Source organism: Odontesthes bonariensis, chromosome 7, assembly GCF_027942865.1.
Source record: "Odontesthes bonariensis isolate fOdoBon6 chromosome 7, fOdoBon6.hap1, whole genome shotgun sequence".
Lineage (NCBI taxonomy): Eukaryota > Metazoa > Chordata > Actinopteri > Atheriniformes > Atherinopsidae > Odontesthes > Odontesthes bonariensis.
This window is the reverse complement of record NC_134512.1, coordinates 18,943,057-18,965,129: the sequence shown is the minus strand read 5'-3', so window position 1 is coordinate 18,965,129 and position 22,073 is coordinate 18,943,057. Positions and strand designations below refer to the sequence as shown.

At 41.4% G+C, this 22,073-nt stretch overlaps 1 protein-coding gene across 5 annotated transcripts in view; it reads left to right on the top strand.

The window, feature by feature from the left end:
* tln2b (talin 2b) overlaps nucleotides 1-22,073 on the top strand; it is an 87,126-nt gene that overhangs the window by 55,158 nt on the left and 9,895 nt on the right. For 4 of the 5 annotated variants that reach the window (XM_075469879.1, XM_075469875.1, XM_075469878.1 and 1 more), the window contains 28 exons: nucleotides 643-771; nucleotides 1,928-2,041; nucleotides 2,176-2,289; nucleotides 2,405-2,539; nucleotides 2,729-2,857; nucleotides 3,481-3,583; nucleotides 4,490-4,698; nucleotides 5,103-5,222; nucleotides 5,373-5,570; nucleotides 6,060-6,199; nucleotides 6,716-6,809; nucleotides 7,245-7,334; nucleotides 7,426-7,548; nucleotides 8,068-8,211; nucleotides 8,960-9,145; nucleotides 9,276-9,416; nucleotides 10,022-10,203; nucleotides 11,070-11,202; nucleotides 11,322-11,423; nucleotides 11,543-11,713; nucleotides 12,349-12,495; nucleotides 13,993-14,094; nucleotides 14,197-14,316; nucleotides 14,998-15,144; nucleotides 17,989-18,155; nucleotides 18,590-18,773; nucleotides 19,098-19,223; nucleotides 21,512-21,628. In XM_075469879.1, coding sequence (XP_075325994.1) covers nucleotides 643-771; nucleotides 1,928-2,041; nucleotides 2,176-2,289; nucleotides 2,405-2,539; nucleotides 2,729-2,857; nucleotides 3,481-3,583; nucleotides 4,490-4,698; nucleotides 5,103-5,222; nucleotides 5,373-5,570; nucleotides 6,060-6,199; nucleotides 6,716-6,809; nucleotides 7,245-7,334; nucleotides 7,426-7,548; nucleotides 8,068-8,211; nucleotides 8,960-9,145; nucleotides 9,276-9,416; nucleotides 10,022-10,203; nucleotides 11,070-11,202; nucleotides 11,322-11,423; nucleotides 11,543-11,713; nucleotides 12,349-12,495; nucleotides 13,993-14,094; nucleotides 14,197-14,316; nucleotides 14,998-15,144; nucleotides 17,989-18,155; nucleotides 18,590-18,773; nucleotides 19,098-19,223; nucleotides 21,512-21,628 — 3,867 coding nt within the window. The remainder of the gene's footprint in view (nucleotides 1-642; nucleotides 772-1,927; nucleotides 2,042-2,175; nucleotides 2,290-2,404; nucleotides 2,540-2,728; nucleotides 2,858-3,480; nucleotides 3,584-4,489; nucleotides 4,699-5,102; nucleotides 5,223-5,372; nucleotides 5,571-6,059; nucleotides 6,200-6,715; nucleotides 6,810-7,244; nucleotides 7,335-7,425; nucleotides 7,549-8,067; nucleotides 8,212-8,959; nucleotides 9,146-9,275; nucleotides 9,417-10,021; nucleotides 10,204-11,069; nucleotides 11,203-11,321; nucleotides 11,424-11,542; nucleotides 11,714-12,348; nucleotides 12,496-13,992; nucleotides 14,095-14,196; nucleotides 14,317-14,997; nucleotides 15,145-17,988; nucleotides 18,156-18,589; nucleotides 18,774-19,097; nucleotides 19,224-21,511; nucleotides 21,629-22,073) is intronic. The other variant, XM_075469880.1, reaches the window with a different exon arrangement.

Below are 22,073 nucleotides of genomic sequence, written 5' to 3'. Positions count from 1 at the left end.
ATTTTCTATTCGATGTCAATTTAGTGTAGAAGACACAATTATATGTAGTTAAACCTTTTTACATACAATCTGTCTGATCAAGCTGTTACAGATTTATGTACTTTTCCATTCAGTAATGGCAATGCAGCAGTGTCCTTGTATGTGTAATGTTACATTAAATCTGTTCTCTACTGAAATGCTTTGCTTTTATTAAAATCAACTGTCGGCATTAAAGTATGCAATAGCTCCAGCATCATTTCACATCCAAAATAATAGGGTGAAGCATCAGTGGCTCTTAATGAGCCCCTGGCACTGTCGTACAGGATATTATCAGTGTGAAATACCCATGCAACTGCATATAGCTCGTCAAGATGTTTTTGATCTGTTACACATTAATCACCACATCAGTGCCATTATCAAAGAGGAAGTAAGGATCTGGCACTGATGGTTTCCTTGGAAACTGTCAGAGAATAGACAGAGCTACAGTAGATGCCTCTTTGCATCTATCGCACAACATGTGCAGCATAACCAGAGCTGTTAAACTTATATTGGTGAGATCTGGTACCTCTTGTTATATTGTATTTGCACACAGTGTGTAATAGCAGTGTGTGTATGTCTTGTGTGTGCACATTTGTACATGAATGTGTGTTTTTGCGCCCTCAGGGGGCGGCTGCCTACCCAGAGAATGAGGACCAGCAGCAGAGGCTCAGGGAGGCAGCTGAGGGGCTTCGTGTTGCCACAAACGCTGCGGCACAAAATGCAATAAAGAAAAAACTAGTTAACAGGCTGGAGGTGAGTCAGAGGAGGCAGAATGTCCTCATCTTTACGCTGCTTGATCCTAATCAAAACATAGCCCTCCTTCTTGTGTCACACAAACTTTTCTCAAGTTTTCTTACCCTGTAATAAAAAAATACTCTATAAATTCTGGAGAAGATCACAAATGATAAAATGACATCATTCGTACAAGTACGACCAATTTAAAAAAATACTTTTTTTGTGTTATTTATCTTTCCTGTTGCAGTGAGCTGTAAATCCCATTTGAGCTGTGAATGAACTATCTGAGTGTAAAGATCTGTGTTTAGCCCAGTGTCAGTTTGCCCCAAATGCCTACCACCTCTCTGCTCTAAAGCACCCAATGTTCAATTTCCCAGGCACATAAACTATCCATTACCCTGGGCTGGAATCAGCCTGCTATCAGACACGCATCTCAGTCCGCCTCCTTACATCAGATGGTCACAGCAATGGTGCTAATGGTCACCTCCATCGAGGCGGCATGTAAGCCAGTGAAGAAGAGTGTTATTAATCTCCAAGTGTTCTTGTAACAATTATCTCAGAAACATTTTTGGCCCTTAAAACCCCTTAATTTCAATGTGTCCAGACAAAATGTCTTTTAGTTGCTGCGTAAATATGCATATTATTACATTTAGATTTAAATTAACTATTCTGTGTAGAATATTAAACAGAATACTGAAATATTTATGCAGCACATTTTGAATACAGTAGTGGCAGCAAATGCTACCTGAAATGCTCATGCCTCTGATGTGCTTTACAGTTTTTTTTTTCATCTTTATGATGCCATGTATTTCATATTTCTTTTTCCCCCTTGGCAAGAATGTCTTTTCTTGCTTTTTGTCATGTCATCTCTTCAAAGTAAGTCATGTCTCTGGATCGATGTGAGCCAAGCCAAGTATATTTAGCTGTGGTTCTTTGAAACATGACAACCGCGGAAGTAATACTGATAAACATAAAGATTGAGCAATGCAATCCCATCGCTGTTCCCTCCTCTTACAAAACCTTTTGGCTGACTCCTTTGAGCCTGATTCGAACACAGTCTGAGCACCAAACATAGCAACATAATACTGCACAGAGCAAATGTGAATGATCCTCTTTGCCAAACACTGTTTTCTTGCCTTTGACTAAGTTGTCTACATTTCTGTCTTGTGAACAGTTAGCTGCTAAACAGGCAGCGGCTGCTGCGACTCAGACCATTGCAGCTGCACAAAATGCTGCTGCTTCCAACAAAAATACTGCCTCACACCAGCAGTTAGTACACAGCTGCAAGGTATGCTCATGTTGTCTTTGTCATGTACTCTTCTGCCGCAACTATAGTTTTGGATACAAATAATTAGTATTTTCTGCTGCACTTTTGTCCTTTAGTCATAATAGTGTAGTACATGAAGAATACTTTAATTTCAGGCTGTAGCAGATAGCATTCCCCAGTTGGTGCAAGGGATGAGGAGCAGCCAGGCCCAGCCTGAGGAGCTTGGCCCCCAGCTTGCCCTCATCATGGCCAGCCAGAGCTTCTTGCAGGTTAGTACGTCACCTTGAAACTGCCAGTGACCATCTGACCCTGCATGTGATACACACAACGCTGCTCTTTTAGAACTTATGGATTTCTTGTCATATTTCTGCCACCATCTCCTAGCCTGGAAGTAAGATGGTGACGTCAGCAAAGTCCGCAGTTCCCACAGTGGCTGACCAGGCTGCTGCTATGCAACTGGGCCAGTGTGCCAAGAATTTAGCGACCTGCCTGGCGGAGCTCAGGACTGCCACCCAGAAGGTGTATATGCAACACTGTCAGAGATAACAAGATTCATCCCACTTATGCAGGAAATTTGCTGCTTACAAACTTTTGTGCCGTTCCAGTTCTTTGATCTCATTTAGACAAGCCACATATGGCGTTGCATCCTGTTCACTCTGCTCTGTAATTGAATTTGACTAACATTTATGTCTGGATATTATTTCGAAGGCCCATGAAGCCTGTGGTCCTCTGGAGATTGATTCGGCCCTCAAGACCGTACAGACACTCAAGAGTGAACTCCAGGATGCAAAAATGTCTGTGATTGATGGCCAACTCAAACCTCTACCCGGGGAAACGGTCAGTAGACAGCAACATAGATAATACCGACCTCCTGTAAGTATTATACAGACAGCTTTTCCATGTGATTTGTAGCAAACTGTTCCTTTTAGAGAGCAGTGACTTTTTTCCTTGAAGTTCAGACATGTATATTGTTCTTCCAGTGTTCAGAAGGTGGACGTTGTGAATGTTAACATTGGCCACTGTGAGAAGAGTCTCTTTGACCTGATGAGCTAACACATACCTTGCTCCCAGAGGGATCTTTGATGGTCCTGGGATTTGTAAAATAAACTTTCTCCATTTCTACACATTCTGCCAATGCTCTGAATTTGATAGAGGCTGTTTTTTTTCGCCACTCACCACTCATCCATTATTCTCATCTTTTTTGCTGTCCTTAAAAATAACTTCTAATCCTTGAGATTCACTTTTGCCGCCAAGAAATAGGTGGTAGTGAATCCTTTTTCTACATAAAGAAATGACCAGTCATAATGACTATGTTCTCTTTCTATATTTTTAGAACCGGGGTCAAACTCTAATTGAATTTTAATTTGTATTTATGAAGAAATATTGAACATTCTGAAGGGTTCATTAATGAGATTAGCACTTAATTTTTTTTATTTCATGTTTTTTGTTGTTTGATGCAGCTGGAAAAGTGTGCTCAGGATTTGGGAAGTACCTCTAAGGCTGTAGGTTCCTCCATGGCCCAGTTGCTGACATGTGCTGCACAGGGCAATGAACATTACACAGGTAGTGTATTCTATACAGGTTGGAGAGGCTCAAGTAGCCATTTAATAATTTGCTTCAGTTTCTCTTACAACAGTAGTCACAATGTTGAAGTGGGCCGATGTTGAAAATATGAACGCATTACAGACAGTTATTTTCATTTTTCTGCTATCAGAATTTTGCTTTAAACAAAATTCTTGGAATGCAGCATGCCTTTGCCATTTTGCGGTCACTTCAGACTCAAATGGGGATCTCAGTGGAGTGAAGATAAAGACAATGAAGAGGGTAACATCCCTAACAATGAACACTCCCAGGCACTACTTCATGCTGTCACCCAGAGTGCAGCTTATTACTGATTAATTTTCACTAGATTTAACATTTCATCAACAAATGGCTCCACTCTGCTGGTTAATGCAATTTGATGCAATTTTCTGCTTTCTCAGCTCTATGTGTAATCATTTAAGGGCACCTCTAATCTGGTGCAATATTTATTATATTACCTCTTTTATTTAAACATTGAGGGCATTTTAGGATCACAGTTTGGTCACAGTGGGGGACTCCTGCCAGCTGGATGGAGGAATGCTTTTAAAAGTTTGAGCAAAAATAGTCACTATTTATTGCATAAACAGGAAGAAAATGTATTCAATTTAATTGAATGTCATTATTTAAGGTCTTTACTTTCTCTTACCACCTAATAATGTACAACAAAGGAGAATGTAAACCCTGTGTTCCCTGTATGTCAGTGAAGTATTACTCCTAGGTTAAAACCATATAATTGTTCCTACAGTGTTGTATGAATCACACAAAATGGTCTTTCTGTATGTTCACTTGTGTATTTCTGTTCTTATACTCATGTAATTTGACTCTACTTTGTGTTTTTGTGATTAGATGTATTTGCTATAATTTTAAATTGTGGCTGGTTGTTTGTAGGTATTGCTGCCAGAGAGACAGCCCAGGCTCTGAGGACATTGGCTCAAGCTGCCCGAGGTGTGGCAGCCAGTACCAAGGAGCCTCAGGCTGCAGCTGCAATGCTGGACTCTGCCCAGTGTGTGATGGAAGGCTCAGCCATGCTGATCCATGAGGCCCATCAGGCTTTGGTTCATCCAGGAGATGCTGAGAGTCAACAGAGACTGGCACAGGTAGCGTAGGTCCCAGTAGTATGTATACAGGGAAGCAATGTTATTCAGGTTCCTCTGTGATCACATTGTTCTTTTTAGGTCCCTTTCCCCATCCTCTTCTGATTTGTAAACATTTTTTTTTTCCATGACAATTATCTTGTCTAAGCGTTGCTATTTTCTCGCTGCTGAGTCTTTGTCGCCCGATATTCCTCAGGAGTAAAATTGTTCATTTTTCTGTGGCCCTTCAGGAGATGAACATATTGTTTGGCATGTATCTCTGTCAGCAGCAGAAATTAGTGACAGAACTGTGAGCTGAATTTGCATTTCAGATTTTTTTTTTCCCAATATAGCTTTGCTCTTGGGCTTTGTTATGTTGTACATTGTTAAGATGGAAGAGCATTGACTGATGCTCTGTTGTGTTCCAGGTAGCCAAAGCTGTGTCACACTCCCTGAATAATTGTGTAAATTGCCTGCCAGGCCAGAAGGATGTTGATATGGCCCTCAGGAGCATCGGAGAGGCCAGCAAGAAGCTGCTTGTGGACTTTGTGAGTCCTTGCTTGAGATTTTCTTAAGGAAAACGACTCAAGACACCTATGTTGTACATGCAAATATTAGTGCCACATGAATAGGTTATTTCCATTTGATCATTTATGATTTTATACAGTATGGCCTAACTGTGTGTCCTGTCTTTGAAGCTCCCTCCCTGCAGTAAGACATTCCAGGAGGCCCAAACTGATCTGAACCACACAGCAGCTGAACTCAACCACTCAGCAGGCGAGGTCGTCCACTCCTCTCGTGGAACAAGCAGCCAGCTGGCTTCAGCCTCCGGGAAGTTCAGCCAAGACTTTGATGAGTTCCTGGATGCTGGCATTGAGATGGCAGGACACACCCAAGTAGGATTCATGATCATACAACAACCCCTCCACATTCCACTCAGATAGTAAACCACTGATGCCTTCGCTTCACTAAAGGCCATTAATGCAGACTGCATCTTTGTGTCACTTATTAACTAAGCTATTTAAGTCATTTGTTAATTGGACCTTTTCATCTCATTCACTTAGGCACATGGATTGTCCCTAAGAGCTCTAACACTGTCGGAAGTAATGAGATCTTGTGATGTTCGTGTTCTGGTTATTTTGCTCATTAATTTGGAATGATGGTCAGGGATTGAAGTTGACGTAGCGTGACACCCGAGCTTTAATCAGGCTCAGAGAGGCCCGCTGAGTGAGAAGAGAGGATACTATGTGGTAGAGACAAACGCTAAACATCCACACATCGCTAGACAGCTGTTAAAACACTGTATATTATTTTGTATTGATTTAATTGCTGCTCTGGGACCATGTTAAAATTGTCTGTATTTTTCTTATTTCTTGATTGCACAGAGCAAGGAGGACCAGATCCAAGTTATAGGAAATCTGAAGAACATCTCCATGGCATCCAGTAAGCTGCTACTGGCTGCCAAGTCACTGTCTGTCGATCCAGGTGCAGCAAATGCGAAAAATCTTCTAGCTGTGGCAGCAAGGTGCGATTAAGATACACACTGTAGGAGATATGTATTGTTTCTGATAGATATCATACTTTTATTTGCTTGTAAACAGAGCAGCTCTGCACTAAATATGAATCCAGGTCCCGACTAACAAGGTGTGATGGATGCAAACAATGATTCCCTGCTGCATCTGTATGCCACTTGTACAGTATATCTGTTCGGCATTGCTAAAGGGAGTGCATATCGTCCCTTTAGTGGAAAGAAGCCAAGCAGCTGGTCCCGTAGGGCTTTAGGCCTGACTGACTTCTCTCTGTCTAATTAGAAAGATGGAAGCCTTGGCTTGAGCTTGTCTGTGCTCAGCAAGGCTGAACGCAAACTCAAGACAATCTCGACACTCCTGTGCACCGTGTTATCCAATTGCAGCGAGAGGCCAACATTGCCATGCTTGAATAGAGGAGCTAAAAGCATGTGCGAGTGAAACCAGCATGCGCCTGCATTCAGAGGACACATGTGAGAGCTAAAGAGGCTTGTGTGGCTGCCTGTGTGTTTCAGGGCGGTGACAGAGAGTATTAACCAGCTGATAACGCTCTGTACCCAGCAAGCAGCCGGGCAAAAGGAGTGTGACAACGCCTTAAGGGAGTTGGAGGTAGTTTTCCTCACATGCTCTTCACCACACACAGACACAGGCCTGTTTCTTGTAGATATATCTTGTGTACTATTGTTATGTTCTGATTTCTATACTAACAGGGATATTTTTCACTCTTGAAATCACTCTCATGCAGCCTTTCGTTCCACATGGACATTAATAGCAGCCACCCATGTGACACATGGCCAAGAGCATTTTGCATTCTGAGGCCTACATTCCTTTTGACTATGCTATTACACGAAATTCATTGTATATAATTGAAGAATAATGTTGACAGTAACGACATTCACTTTAAGGCATTGATTATCATGTAGCATATTCCAAATTGCTTATTAATGTTGAAAATGCATTTCAAGACCCGAATTACGAGGGTGAGAAATGTTTATTGGCACATCCACGAAACTTTAGATAATTACCATCTCTATCCGTATGCAGGCCGTCAGAGGTCTCCTAGACAACCCCAGTGAGCCTGTGAACGAACTCTCCTACTTTGACTGCATCGAGAGCGTCATGGAGAACTCAAAGGTGCAGTCTGTCTTCTGTGTACTTTAAACTGTCAAAGGTATTTCACGAAGATCTAATTCAAACAAATTTTCACCATTTCCATCCGCCTCAGGTCCTGGGAGAGTCGATGGCAGGCATTTCTCAGCACTGTAAGACAGGTGATGTGCCAGCCTTTGGGGAGAGTGTTAGTTTGGCGTCCAAAGCCCTGTGTGGGCTGACAGAGGCTGCCGGACAGGTGAGATCACAGCATCTAAATAACGCACTCTGATTTACCCTTCTTCTGCTGTTGTCTCAGCTTTTCTTTTGCACCTCTTTTCTGTTTACTGTGTTTTTAAATATATTTTCTGAATTAATCACAACATTTCATTTTAAATCCTCTCACGAATAGCATTTAGAGGTTACCAAGATGCTTTTTATTGGAATCAGTAGCAGCAAGGCAGGATGAGGCAGGTTTCATTGGAGGTTTTACAGACTTACGCCATAAAAGCTGTTAACATCCTTATCTCCCTGCAAGATTCTGATGCCTTTTCAAGAAAGGGGCAGGCAGCTTATCCACTCCTTAGAAGCACTGTGTATACAGTGTGAATCTGTATGTACGCTTTCTATTTATGTATTTAGTATATGCATATTTAGGTCAAAGCATATGAACTAAGTGCTGGAGTCTGAGCTTTCCTCTTACAACAGTTTTGATATTTGGGTGAAAAAGCAAGCAAGACACACTTACTTAACTCTGTTTTTGTTTTCCTTACTGTAGGCCACTTATCTTGTAGGTGTTTCTGATCCCAACAGCCAGTCTGGTCACGAAGGGCTGGTGGATCCCATTCAGTTTGCACGGGCCCACCAAGCCATACAGATGGCTTGTCATAACTTAGTGGACCCAGCCAGTAGTCCCTCACAGGTAAGATTATGCATACCAAGCTACAAAACCTTACGAAACGGTTCCCTTGTATGTGCAGATAGCATGTAAGCCTGTAATAAACAGAATAGTTGCCAAAGAAACATTTGTGACAGAATAAGTTACCTGCTACAAAGGTAAACATAAACTGTTAGTAAGCTACTGTAATGTAGTAAGCTTCAACTTGCTAACTTGAAAAAGTTACTGTATAGCTTTCTGATTTTTCCACATACCTCTATAGCAGAAGATTCCATGCTGTCAAAATCGTGCAGCTAAACCTAGATAATCCCCTCCAGTTTGTTTTATTGGTCAACCTTTGTTCAACCATCCTGGCTATTGTGTAGATGTTACTATGAGACACACCATACCTAACCCAACATGGTTAGAGACCAAACACATGGTCCTCAATGGCAGCAGCAGCATCCTCTTGCAGGATTATGGACATCACCATTCTGCATAAACAATTTAAGAAACTTGACATAAAGTGAGAGGCGTTGACATGGTCAGTCTAATCAGTTGACTCCTTAGTGCCACACACCACAGTGCACCCTCAGAAGTCCTGTGTTCATGTGGTCAGAATTGTTATAGGAGCACACTGGGCACCTGCACTGCTTTATAATTACTTGTTGTAATGTTTTGCATATACAGATGTGACTTTGATTCAGTTTTTACTTATTGCAATATGTTGTATTGTTGCCTAAACTTCTGAAACAGTTTATTGTTTTTTTTTATGTTCGTTTTTCTTCGTAAGGTCTTGTCTGCAGCAACAATTGTAGCCAAGCACACCTCGGCTCTTTGTAACGCCTGCCGCCTAGCTTCTTCTAAAACTTCCAACCCTGTGGCTAGGAGGCAGTTTGTCCAGTCAGCCAAAGAGGTGGCCAACACCACAGCCAACCTCGTCAAAACCATCAAGGTCAACTCCCCAACTGATCAAAACGTTGAGTGTACATTTGTTACAGAAATTTTTTCAACAAGAGAGAAGTTGCGGACGTGTATGTATAATTCAGTCGCTTTCTAGACCAAGGCCAAGTTGGACATATGTTTATTCATGTCATGCCCTCTTTCAGGCTCTGGATGGGGATTTTTCTGAGGAGAACAGAAACAGGTGCCGCGTTGCTACAACTCCACTTCTTGAGGCTGTAGAAAACCTGTCAACCTTTGCCAACAATCCTGAGTTTGCAAGCATCCCTGCTCAGATCAGTAATGAGGTATTTGTCCATTTTATGCTTGCTTGTAATATTCTTCATAATGTTGTTTTTTATTTTTTGAGTTGCCAACAACATAAAAACTGATAAAAAATGTTTTGAGATCATTTGCTCTGAAACATCCAATGTGTAAAAGATGTCTTCTCTTCATAATCACGTTTTGACTTTTGCACTCACACTGAAGGGACTCAGATTGAGATCTGTTTTTTTTCCTCCCTCTGTTAATATCAAGAGAAGGTTCAAGATGGATTTTTAGTTTTCAATCTCAGCAGAAAAGTGCTTGCACAGTCCTCTAAAAGCTTTATGGTTGTAATCTGTTTTGGGGGCAGTGTTTAACAGCACTTTCTCTCAGCTGCTCTAATCTTCAGCTTGTTAATCTAATTGTCAAGAGAGGTTTTGGCTGGTATCATAAAGACTTAAGGTGTTTCTTTCTGCGTCTGTGTAAAGCTGCCTTTCTAATCTCATCCCTCCCTTTGATTGCACCTTTGATCTCTCCAAGGTAGTCAAAGAATATTAACAACTCAGTCAGACCAATATGGCTAGCTCCTGACTGCTCAGCTGCTACCTGGGCTGTTGTTTCACCTACACTAATCTTTTCATTTCCCCAGGGCTCAGCAGCGCAGGAGCCTATTGTGCGTTCAGCCCGCTCCATGCTCGATAGCTCCACTTACCTTATTGAAACTGCCCGTTCGCTGGTCCTCAACCCCAAAGATCCCCCCACCTGGTCCATTCTAGCCGGCCACTCCAGGACGGTTTCTGACTCCATTAAGAGTCTCATCACCTCTATTAGGTTGGTATGAATCCCGCTCACAATCACATCCGTCTCAGCAGGATTATCCTCATCATAGTTTCTAAAGGTGTGCTCACAGTTGGAGGAAAAATTGTTTCTGAAACTAGCAGGCTTGCGATTGGATGTCTGTTCAGCTTAGCAGTAAATTGCGATTTTAGTATATGGCTGCTGAGATCCCCACTGTTTTGTAATAGTTCAGTTAGCACTATAGAACGGTGATGTGATGATGAGCCTGGCTCTGAAACTCATTTCACCATGTGGATCTCCACCCACCTTAATCAACAGTAAAGCACAGCAGCTAAGACATAGAATATTTCATTTCTTTAAAGGACTAATGTAGCATTTGGGGAATAACTTTTAGATGACAGTTAAATGAGAAATGGGGCACTCTGATCTCTTCAATGCTAAATACGATTCTCAAACTGATTAGCTGTTACTGTATGAGTGTCAGCCGGTTGCCTAGTAGCCTGTTGGTGATGACACAACTCCAGGAAGGCACTGCTGCTGGCAAGAAAAGTTAGCTTACAGATTAAACAAACACACGTTAATGAGTAAGCTTGTGTGAAGCTAGAATGTTGGTAGTGTTTTTTTTATCTTGGGTTAGTGCCATGGAGTAGCTTCCCTTGCCCCTTGCCTCTAGTCTCTGTGTTGGACAAAGCTCTTTGCCTGTCCACTGTAGATTTATCTTTCATGTACAGACAAGAGAGTCACTTTTCTTGAGAGCAAACCAAAATGAGAAATGATTCACTATTCTTCCAAATTAAAGTGAGGATTGTATTTTAGATAAAAAATATTTTTCATTTTTTACCATATTTGCACAACAATATGTAAATATATTCCTGTATTTTATTTTTTTTGTGTGACAGGGACAAGGCACCAGGACAGAGGGAGTGTGATTACTCCATTGATAATATTAATAAGTGTATCCGTGACATTGAGCAAGCTTCCCTGGCTTCAGTTGGGCAAACGCTGCCCTGCAGAGATGATATCTCTATGGAAGTAAGCGCATCAGCTCTCTCTTGTTTGGACAGAAAAAACTAAAACAAACAAAAAACAGTTTAATGGGATAGTTTTTTCCCTGGACTTGACTGTAATTATCTTCTGTTGTATCTTGATAGGCACTCCAGGATCAGCTGACATCCTCTGTGCAAGAGATTGGTCATCTGATTGATCCTGTTTCCACTGCAGCCCAAGGCGATTCTGCCCAACTGGGACACAAGGTGCTTGTCTGACCATACATCTCTTCATCCCCTCTGGATTTAGAAAGAAACCCCCACTGGGTCTGTTTCCTGTTTTGTGGTTCAATCCTCACTTAGATCTATTAAACATGTCCCCCCAGGTGACCCAGCTGGCCAGTTACTTTGATCCACTCGTTGTGGCATCAGTGGGCCTCGCTTCGAAGCTGCACGACCACCAACAGCAGATGACCATCCTGGACCAAACCAAGACCATGTCCGAGTCTGCTCTACAGATGCTCTATGCTGCTAAAGAAGGCGGGGGAAACCCAAAGGTATCAACTTGGTCATAATGCTCTTGTAGCTATAGTGTGTGGATCACAGTTGCAAGACTGAACTGTATAAGTGACATTTCAGTGAGCCGATTAAGAGTAATTCAGTGTGGTATCTTCAAGGAAAGGTCTTTATTTCAAAGAGAATCACGCCTTTCTTTATTGCTGAGCATGAATATCTTTCGTCTTCCCAGACTCTGTAATTCTCTTTTCTTCTATGTTCTTCTATCAGATATTTGCCTGTGTTGAACTGAGCAGAAAAAAGACCCAGGACTTCTGCCTAGGTCTTATGGCTCACTGTTAGCATTAGAATTTATTTTAAGATTTTAGTGATTCTATTTTAAAACATCCTCACTGCACAGCTTTCAATCATGCTCTTGCTTGATTTTGATTTTATTCAAATTCAGCACTTCATGATTAATCACATTGTCTAACTACCCCAGCCTTCAACAATTCTTCATATTTGTGATTACATTTTTGATGTACCGGTATTACACTTGAATTGTGAGTGTCATCTTGTGAATTCATAATAGATTTAGGGACATCACAGTACTATGCTACTTCATTGCCATTCTATCTGGATAAACCAGATATGTGTTAGTGTTACAGAGCTGTTAATCAGCTGCCTGCATCCTCAGGCATCCCACACCCACGACGCCATCTCCGAGGCAGCCCAGCTGATGAAAGAGGCTGTCGACGACATCATGGTGACTTTGAATGAGGCGGCAAGTGAGGGTGGCATGGTTGGGGGCATGGTGGAGTCCATTGCTGAGTCCATGGGCAGGGTGAGTAGGGGTTTGTTTGTGTGCATTTCGACAGAGGACATATATGTGTTGTGGGCTACAGTTGGACAAGTCACTGAGTGTTTGAATAGATCTCATCTCATTTGTCTGAAGGCAGAATGGTTTTGCTTGGAAAGTAATTCCACTGTGTCCCTTCTGAGGGTGTGTCCTTGTCAGTGACAGTTTGTCCAGTAGATGACGTGGTTTGAATACACAGGCCTCTGCTCATCAATGTGTTGACAGGACACACATTGTTTATAATTGATATGCAAACATAATACACTTGTCTCAGATGTTGACCAACTTGTATATTTTCTTCTTTTTCTTTTAAAAAGATAAATGTATTATTCATATAAGAGGCTGTTTATTAGTGAACAACTCCCACTGTAAAGATAAAAATAACTTGGTTGCTATATGGTGTGTAAGAAAATCCTCGAATATCCCATAAAAGTGCATTTACTATATTTAAATATTGATATGTGTGGACTATAACATGAAGACAGATCACATCATCATCATCTGTTTCACTGCTTTCTAGAAGACAACACATCCAATTTAGCTTTTTGTCATTTGTGTGTCAGTGTACAACCAAGGAGATCAGTGTTTAAAGAGTTGTCATTTAATGAATTATTGCCCCAGTCCATCTAATAGTCAAACCAAAGTTTATTTTTCAGCCACGTTTGAAAATTAATTTAAATTCTTTCTGGGATCTGCATCAAAAGACAAAGCAAGTTGGTCTGACAGACTTTAATGCCGACTTATAAAGTATATGGTCCACATTCATATTGCACCTTTTAACCTTTTGCAGATTTAACTTTACATTGTCTTTCTCCGTCACAGTCATACATCTAAACTTATTGTATATTTGCCCCCTGCAGTACTATGCAAAGGTTTTGAGCTATCCCCCATTTCTTTAAATATTGCTGTGAAAGTGTGAAATAGGTGCAGGCATTTTTTTTTAAGCATGTATAATTACAATTGGAAATACAGTCTATAAGGAAAAACAAACAATATAAAGAAATATGGGGTGGCTCAAAACTACTACTACTAACCTACTACTAACCACTATCACACAAACACAAATTAATATATCCACGGTGGTATAGGGGTTCAGTGTCTTGCCCAAGGATCATTCAATATGAGGAGGGTCTGGGGATCAAATTATCAGTCTTCCTATTGGAAGACAACCATTCTACCAACTAAGCCACGGGCACTCTTTAAAGCAATTTAAATCAATCCATCATAAAATCATAGAGGAATTCACAATATTTTGTAGATATTTTTAGGCTATGAGAACATGTTTTTAAAAAATGGCGGAATCATTTTTTCCAGTAAATATAACATTGAATGAAAACTTTAAAACTCTTATAATTGTTTGATGATCATTTGTTATAAAGTGATACTGAACTAAATGATACATTAGGGATCACATAAATGGCTTTACCTAGTGTAAGAATATAAAGGATTGCTGTGTGAGTACTAAAAAGAGGATCTTTACAGCTGGATGAAGGAACGCCTCCTGAACCCGAGGGCTCTTTTGTGGACTACCAGACCACCATGGTGAAGTTCTCCAAGGCCATCGCCATCAATGCTCAGGAGATGGTGAGCTGTTTTCCATGACCTTTTTCCAGTTTTTAGAGCAATCAGAGTTAGAGATATATGCAGTCTGCTTCTGTTAATGACATATGTTTTCTCTGTAACCAGATGACTAAGTCAGTAACCTGCCCTGAAGAGCTTGGCGGCCTTGCCTCTCAAGTGACAGTGGACTATGGGCAGCTTGCACACCAAGGACGCCTTGCTGCAGCCACTGCAGAGCCAGAAGAGGTGAGGATGCACAGTCTCGGTTTTGTCCAAGATGTCAGGGAAATTTTATTATCGTATGAGGGTTTGAATTTATCAGGCCATATATCTTTACACAACTTAACCATTGAAATGTCAGACAGAAGTATCAGCTTGGGTCTGCATTTCACACTAAAATGCTTCCAAATGTAGCTGCTAATGCACTGATGAGAGCAGATGTTCGCTGATCTTTGATATGACACCCTTTCCTCAAGGCAGTACCAACAATGTAAGATCAAACAGAAATACTACCTTCCAGCATTCATCCTCCCTCAGGACCCACTCACTCTTAACTTAAAGCTTTCCGTGTTGTCAAGAGCACGGCAGTGTGTGCAAATATTGCACTAATAAGCGCACAGTTCTTATCAATATCTTGTGTATAACATGCTGCTGGAAGCCCTGTGGTTACCATAGCAACACTGTGCCTCTACAAGTATAAAAGCCTATAGTGATGCTTGTAATGAAGCACAACCCACCCATGAATTGCAGTCTGGAAATTAAAGGTGGAGTGCCAGCGTTTCCTCTCTGAGGGTTCTTGAAATCGATTTTTTTATCCACACGCTGGTAAGAGATATGCCGGTTTGGGAGATGACTGTAATTTTGAAGTGTAGTGATTCAAATTGAGAAGATGGATGCAGTGAAGTTGATGCTGCTTTATGCTTTTAGGTAGCTTTCCATATAAGGACACGGGTGCAAGAATTGGGCCATGGCTGTATCTATCTGGTCCAAAAGGCTGGTGCTCTGCAGCTCAGTCCCACTGACAGCTTCTCCAAAAGGGAGCTCATCGAGTGTGCCCGTGCAGTCACAGAAAAGGTAAGCAACATGGTCAGAAACTGGTGGACCTCCTTTAACTTATGCAAATGGCTTCCATTTCCTTTTATTATGTTGACTTTTTAAAGTCTATTTTACTGCCATAATTTGAAATATTTAGTTTGAAAGCTGAGAGCAACAAGAGCTCAACATTAGTATCTTTATTAAAATTTACTGTGTTTCACGCATTGATCAGTACTATTGCTGTATATACAGCTTTTCAAATAAGAAGAAGCAGCAGCTTAAGTGTGAGTTTTTTTAATATACACAGGGGTGTCTTGTATATTTACACCTTCCTTGGGCCATAGAATAAACATCTAAAAGCGAATCTTTGTTAATGACAATTACATGTTTATAGTTTTGTTTTTTGCACAGATATAATCCTACTACACCTTTGCCTCATCTAATAAGGGATTATGCAAATTAGCCCTACCTCACCCCTCTTTGTGCTGCTTCCTTTACCACTCTCCTGCGAGTCACTCGTGCTCCAATATGGCCAAAATCACAACACAAGTCATCACTCGCCGAAATTCATCATTTTCAACCAGGAGACAAAAACTTAAAGTTTAATTTGTAGATCAGGGGGTCCCAGAACTCAGAGGGTTCTGTTTTGATGAATATGTTTGTTTGATATCTTTGATTCCATTGACAGTAACATGAAGTGTCGTTGTCAGCTCAGATAAATTATTTTCTTCACCTTAGCTGTTCCTTCCCCCAGTCATCATTTTCTATGCTGCGCATTTGGAGAAAGAAACGCAGGGTGAGGACATAACACATAAGCCTTTCGTTTCTATGCACAGAAGACGAATTTGTGTGAAATAAAACAGAGCAGCAAAATGGCAGTAAAGATTCCCATTCTGAGCTGAAATAGAACAAGTGCACACCGATGATATGGTACCTCGACTGAACAGTGTTGTATTTCCAAATGTTATTGTAAGACAAACCTTGTTATCAATCACCAGCTTTCCCAAATTACTCCCTGCAAGTTGACAGGATTTATTGCTCCGGCTTGTTGTGTATGACAGCCTGGCTGCCAGTGATCAGCCACAATGTTGCCTGTTTGTTTTGCTCATGATGTCTTCCAGCATATGAGAAACACTACGTGGACACGATATTAACTTTGAAAAAGTTTAACTTCTATCCACTACCTCCTTAAAGGTCCTATGGCATGAAAATAAATGGAGGCTTTAGTGGTCCCCTAATACTGTATCTGAGTTTTTTTCCTCAAAATTCTGCCTTGGTGCAGAATTACAGCCAGTCCCAAAAATGAGCTTTCCTTAGGATCCTCAGAATGAGCTGTTTAGGGTCTGTAGCTTTAAATCCAAAGTGGAGGGTGGGGGTGTGGCCTTACTTACGCCCGTGGTACCATGCACAAATGTTTTGTGAATCGCTATGGCACGTAGATGGCACGGCAGCCCTATGCCGTAAAACTAGCGAAACCTGTTGAAATGAGCTTACTTTGACAATATGATGAACTAGTTGCTTGCAGATGCTATTAGCTGCATAGCTAACGATACAAACCCTTTGTTGTGGTAACAAGCTATGTAACTATACTGTACATACAGGAAAGCAACACAATAATAGAGCGTTAAATTACTTACTCTCGGGAATGAGATCCTTCCCCAAGTGAGGGTCGAATGGAGCAGGAGATTGACAGGCGGATCGGTGCGGCGTCTGCAGTGATGCGGGCTCTGCACCGGCCCGTCGTGGTGAAAAAGGAGCTGAGCCAGAAGGCGAAGCTCTCGATTTACCGGTCAATCTATGTTCCTACCCTCACCTATGGTCACGAGCTGTGGGTAGTGACCGAGAGAATGAGATCGCGAATACAAGCGGTCGAAATGAGTTTCCTCCGCAGGGTGTCTGGGCTCTCCCTTATTGGGCTCGGTATTGGCCCAAGTTCTGGAAACATTCGTCGGGGAAATATTTGGCGCACACATACACAAATCTCTTCGGTTCTGTCGTCACTTTCCCAGAAAAAACTAAATCTGTCCACTGGCTCTTTAGAGGTTCTGATGCAGGAGCTCTAAACAGATTTTTTACATCCATGTACAGCGCAATGAGCTGGCCAAAGAGCTGTGGGCGGGGAAAGGCAGTTTTGGCATAGCCATATATGGGCTCTGGGTGGAAACAACCTCCACGTCATAAGCGGCGCCACGTCATAAGCGGCAGCTTTCTCGATCAGGCCATCTGCATGGTCACATTACCAAAGGTGGAGAATAATTTCCATTGCATGGTTTAGGTCTATCGTCATTTTTAGCCACTGGGGGACCGCAGGCAGGCTAGAGGAACTCATATTAATGTTAAACAACCTTAAAAAGTGAAAATTTCATGCCATGGCTCCTTTAAGGTTAGCTTTAATGTGAAACTTGTATAGAGTTCAGTGAGAATATGTTCAATGCATCTTGTAAGAAGTAGTAACTGGTGCGTTTCTGTTATTGTACCACTTATGAGACCATGCCTTACTACCTTTACACTGTGCAGTTAACAATTCCACATATCTCCATGCTGTGGCCCTAGCAGCTTACAGCCTTGCTGCTCACACAGTTCGCTCGACTCTGAGGGAGTGACTTGATTCAAGATTAGGATAATTTGTGGTTTGACATATGTACCTCTCAGAGCTTTCCAATTGTTTATGTGGGATGAATAGAGGTCTAAAAGGAATCTTCAGATCATTCACTCCAAGCATCTGCAATCTCACTTGTCTGGTTATAAAATGTTGTGCTTACACCTATTAACGGGAAATGGTGATGTTTAATCATTAGAACCTGGGGACGGATTTAAACACTAAAAAAGAACATGTTTCAAGGAGCTTTCTATTCATCCAATGCAATGTTTAACATGTTCCAGGTGTCCTTGGTACTGTCAGCGCTGCAAGCCGGAAACAAAGGCACCCAGGCGTGCATCACAGCTGCCAGCGCCGTCTCTGGAATTATCGCTGACCTGGACACCACCATCATGTTCGCCTCAGCTGGAACTCTGAATCCTGAGAGTGAAGAGTCATTTGCTGATCACAGGTGCATTGACCTCCCGACAAACAAGAAAAGTCATCCAGCCATTGGTGTTAAACAAAGATCTATAAAAAGGGCAAAGTTTCAGATGCTAAATATGGGCATTAGATTAATTGGTTTTTGGAACACTGGGCCAATAAAACTTAATGTGTGTACCTTTTGAGTTTACTTACTGCTTTATAAGAATCCAGTTGCTAGGTTTTTACTGTGCTGTCTGTACTTCAGAGCTCATGTTTGCTTTGAATGACTCACTTAGGAGAGTGGTAGTTTATCAATAAAGCCAAATACTGGCATGCGTTTCACACATTAAATGTAAATAGATTATTGTCTGTACTAAACAAACATTTTGTTCAGCGTAGCAGAAGCAGCTTCCTTTCATATTGCTTGTGCTTGAGTGTGACTGTTGAGCAGATTGTCACACAATGTGTCCCGTCCCTCAGGGAAAGCATCTTGAAGACGGCCAAGGCGCTAGTGGAGGACACCAAGCTGCTGGTTGCGGGAGCTGCGTCCAGCCAGGAGAAGCTGGCTCAGGCCGCCCATTCTTCAGCCAAAACGATCACTCAGCTCACTGAGGTGGTCAAACTGGGAGCAACCAGCATGGGCTCCGAAGACCCAGAGACACAGGTGAATAAAAATCCAGAGTACATGTACTCTAATGAATGTCCAATCACTGATTTGTATTTGTCATGAAAATACATTTTAAAAGCAAGAATTGATTTACTCAAGTTCATTGCAATGAATGATTTCTTTCTTTGAGTACAGCCCATTTTAGATTCTCTTTATAACTCTTCGCTCCCCTGAGTGCATGCCTCTATCACTGCCCTCCACTAAGTCTGAAGTATCATGAGTAGCTGGGAGTGATAAGTGCAAAATCCTGTCTCTAAGGCACAGCCGATAAGCCTATACTCTGTCCATTGAGCTGTATTGATTCCAGCTCTATCTCCTCAGGTGGTTCTGATAAATGCAGTGCGAGATGTTGCCAAAGCTCTTGCCGAACTCATTGGAGCCACCAAATGTGCCGCCGGCAAACCACCTGATGACCCATCCATGTATCAGCTGAAGAGCGCTGCCAAGGTAAAGGAATAGAGCACTTAGGCTGATCGCTGTCATATCTGTTTGTAGCTGTGTATTGATTTCAGCAGAAGTTCCCTCACTGAGACGATAAACCTGTGGATATGTATTCTGCAAAAGCTCTCTTTGTGTTATTAGGTCTAGTTTGATGTATCTGGTAACACTGTGCAAAGCTTTTTTAGTAGGAAGATATGACAGCTCCTATTGTGATGTGTAAGGTCTTTGCTTTTTCTGCGGGACAGAGGCTGTCATTTATGCTGTGTGTATGCATGATAGAGAAGGTTGTGCTTTACTGAGAACTACCTACAACAAGATTTTCTAGAGTATTACTGCTGAAATTGCAGTAAAGTAGGTTTTTTTTTTCGTTTTTTTTTTTGCTCAAATATTAAGAAATACCTGAGGTAAAACTCAGCCCAACAATTCAATGAAAAAAGTGGTTCAGGATCTACATGTTTCCTCTTACAGAATAAAGAGACTTGCAATAGGCAGTATATAATTTCCTTTCAAAATATGTGAATAACTTTTATTCTAGATATTTCCCAAATACATAACTCAGTCATAGAGATATATTTAAATTCCGGAGTCTTGGGTTTAATTTGACAGAGAAAGGGTGAAAGAATTAAATCTATTCCATACGTAAACCCTGTCAGTCTCCAAAATTAAATATGTTAAGAATGATATGCGTAAGTGAGTAACCTAACAGTCAGAGACTATACCTGTTTGTACTCAAGACCATAAGGATGTACTACAAGAAGGAAATGAGTGGATATGTTGAACATGAAGCCAGAGTTTTCAATGTCATGAAGGTCACTGTCTTTTAACCTGTTCAGATCACCATGGTAACTTCTGCTGAACACATAACCAGCTCCAGAAGAGGCTTTATGCAGGGTTTCTAATTAGATTACCAAAAAGGAAAAAAACGAGGGGGGGGTCACTTCTCTTTTTAATGCTTTAATCTGATCCAAGTCCATTTTACACAGCAGGTATTACATCTAATAGAAGACAAATTCTTAAAAAATACATGTCTATTGCTATACACAGATATATAACAGATGATATGAACTAATTTCCCTCTGATTTGCTCGAAATCGAAAGTGATTTCCTTGCACCACTCATTTTAGCGGTGACAGCATTAATACACTTTTTGATTATTGTGATTAATTTAATGAAATGCATCAAGTTTTAAGTCTAAGAAACAGAGACTTCCCTGCAACAGTAGTGTTGGTTTCACAGTGATGTGTTTTTATGCTAATCACAGACCTATGTTATTATTACTTGATCCCTATGGCTAAAGCAGATGACATGTGGCCGGTGCATTTTTTGTAGAAAGTATCTAATGGCCCACCTTTTAAGGGAGCACTTAGTTTTAAAAAGAAATTCTGGGTTAATAAAGAAAGTTTACCACCACAGCTGTGATGCCATCATCTCTGAATGTGGGTTTAGGTTTTCTCAAGCCAGCTAAAACATTGCCTTTCAAAACTCGCTCCATAGAACACCTCAGTGATCAGAAGAAAGATGTTGAACATTTCCCAGATGCGTGAGAGGAAAAAGTGGTCATTTAACTCTCTGTCCTCCTGAGCACCGCCACAGCTGTCAACTGCTGAGGAACAAAAGCTGCAGATCAGAGCTATTGCATGTAACCTCTTTGCAGCTGTGGTCACCGAATGGAATGCACAAAGATCAAAGTGTTTAATTAGTAACAGATCTTCAGGTACCTCTAAATTCATTCAACGAGATTTGCTTCGGAGAGTTTGTGCACACCTCCTCTGTAAATATATGTTTTCTTTTTTATGCAAACATTAAGCTAACCATCATATGTCGCAGTAATTGTACACAGGGTTTTCATCTAAATGGAATTAAGGCCACCCATGGACTTGCTCATGTTGACAGATTGTTTCTGTTCCTCTAACATATGGTGACCTCCAAATGGAACACCCTCAAACTCCTGGTGATCATGTTTCTCAAATTCCAAACCAGAAAAGAGACTTTTGGTGGATGCAGCACAGACAGTGGATTGGGTCACTATGAGTCAGTAAATTGTTTCTTCCATTCTGAGTCTGTAAATAAACTGTATTGCGAGCAGTAAATCACTATGTTTTCATTTTTAAATGCATCCTTCTGTTTTTTCCACCCTCAGCAGCTCTTGTGTTTGATTTTCTTCGGGAAAGCACCTCCAACATCATCATTCAACGTGTAGGAATGGGTGAAGGAGGTGTTTTGTCACAGAGGATAAAGAGCTCCACCTCCTGGTTTAACTGCGGGCTTCATTTTGTTCTGTCTTTATCTGATAGGTCATGGTGACAAACGTGACATCTCTTCTAAAAACAGTGAAGGCAGTGGAGGATGAAGCTACTCGTGGGACAAGGGCATTGGAGGCCACCATTGAGTGCATCAAGCAGGAGCTGACCGTAAGACTGCCTGACAGGCCAAGCCTCTTCTTATGGTCTGTTGGGAGTTAAATGATGAGATACAGCCTTCCCTGCAAAACTGGCTCAAAAAGGGTCTACGTCTATAATTGTGAACAAAACAGGGAATCTTTTTGATCTTTTCCCCTTTATTATCCGTCAATCTCCGTTTCCAACAGCTCTTATCAAGCTCTGGGTTGCACACACAGCTAGAGTGAGAAAGAAAGAATATTTCACGAGTTTGTTTTTTGTAATTTTCCTGGTAATCTTAGTCCGAGGATCCCCAGGCTAAGCGGAGGTTTTACCAAGAGCTCCAGCCCAAGCTAAGCGCAGCAAAATCCAACTAATTATAGTGCTACATAGATAATACATAGGCTTTGAGTCCACCCCACTTGTTGACAAAACACTTATTTGCACTCCTTCATTTCCTCTCTCAGCTCGATCACTA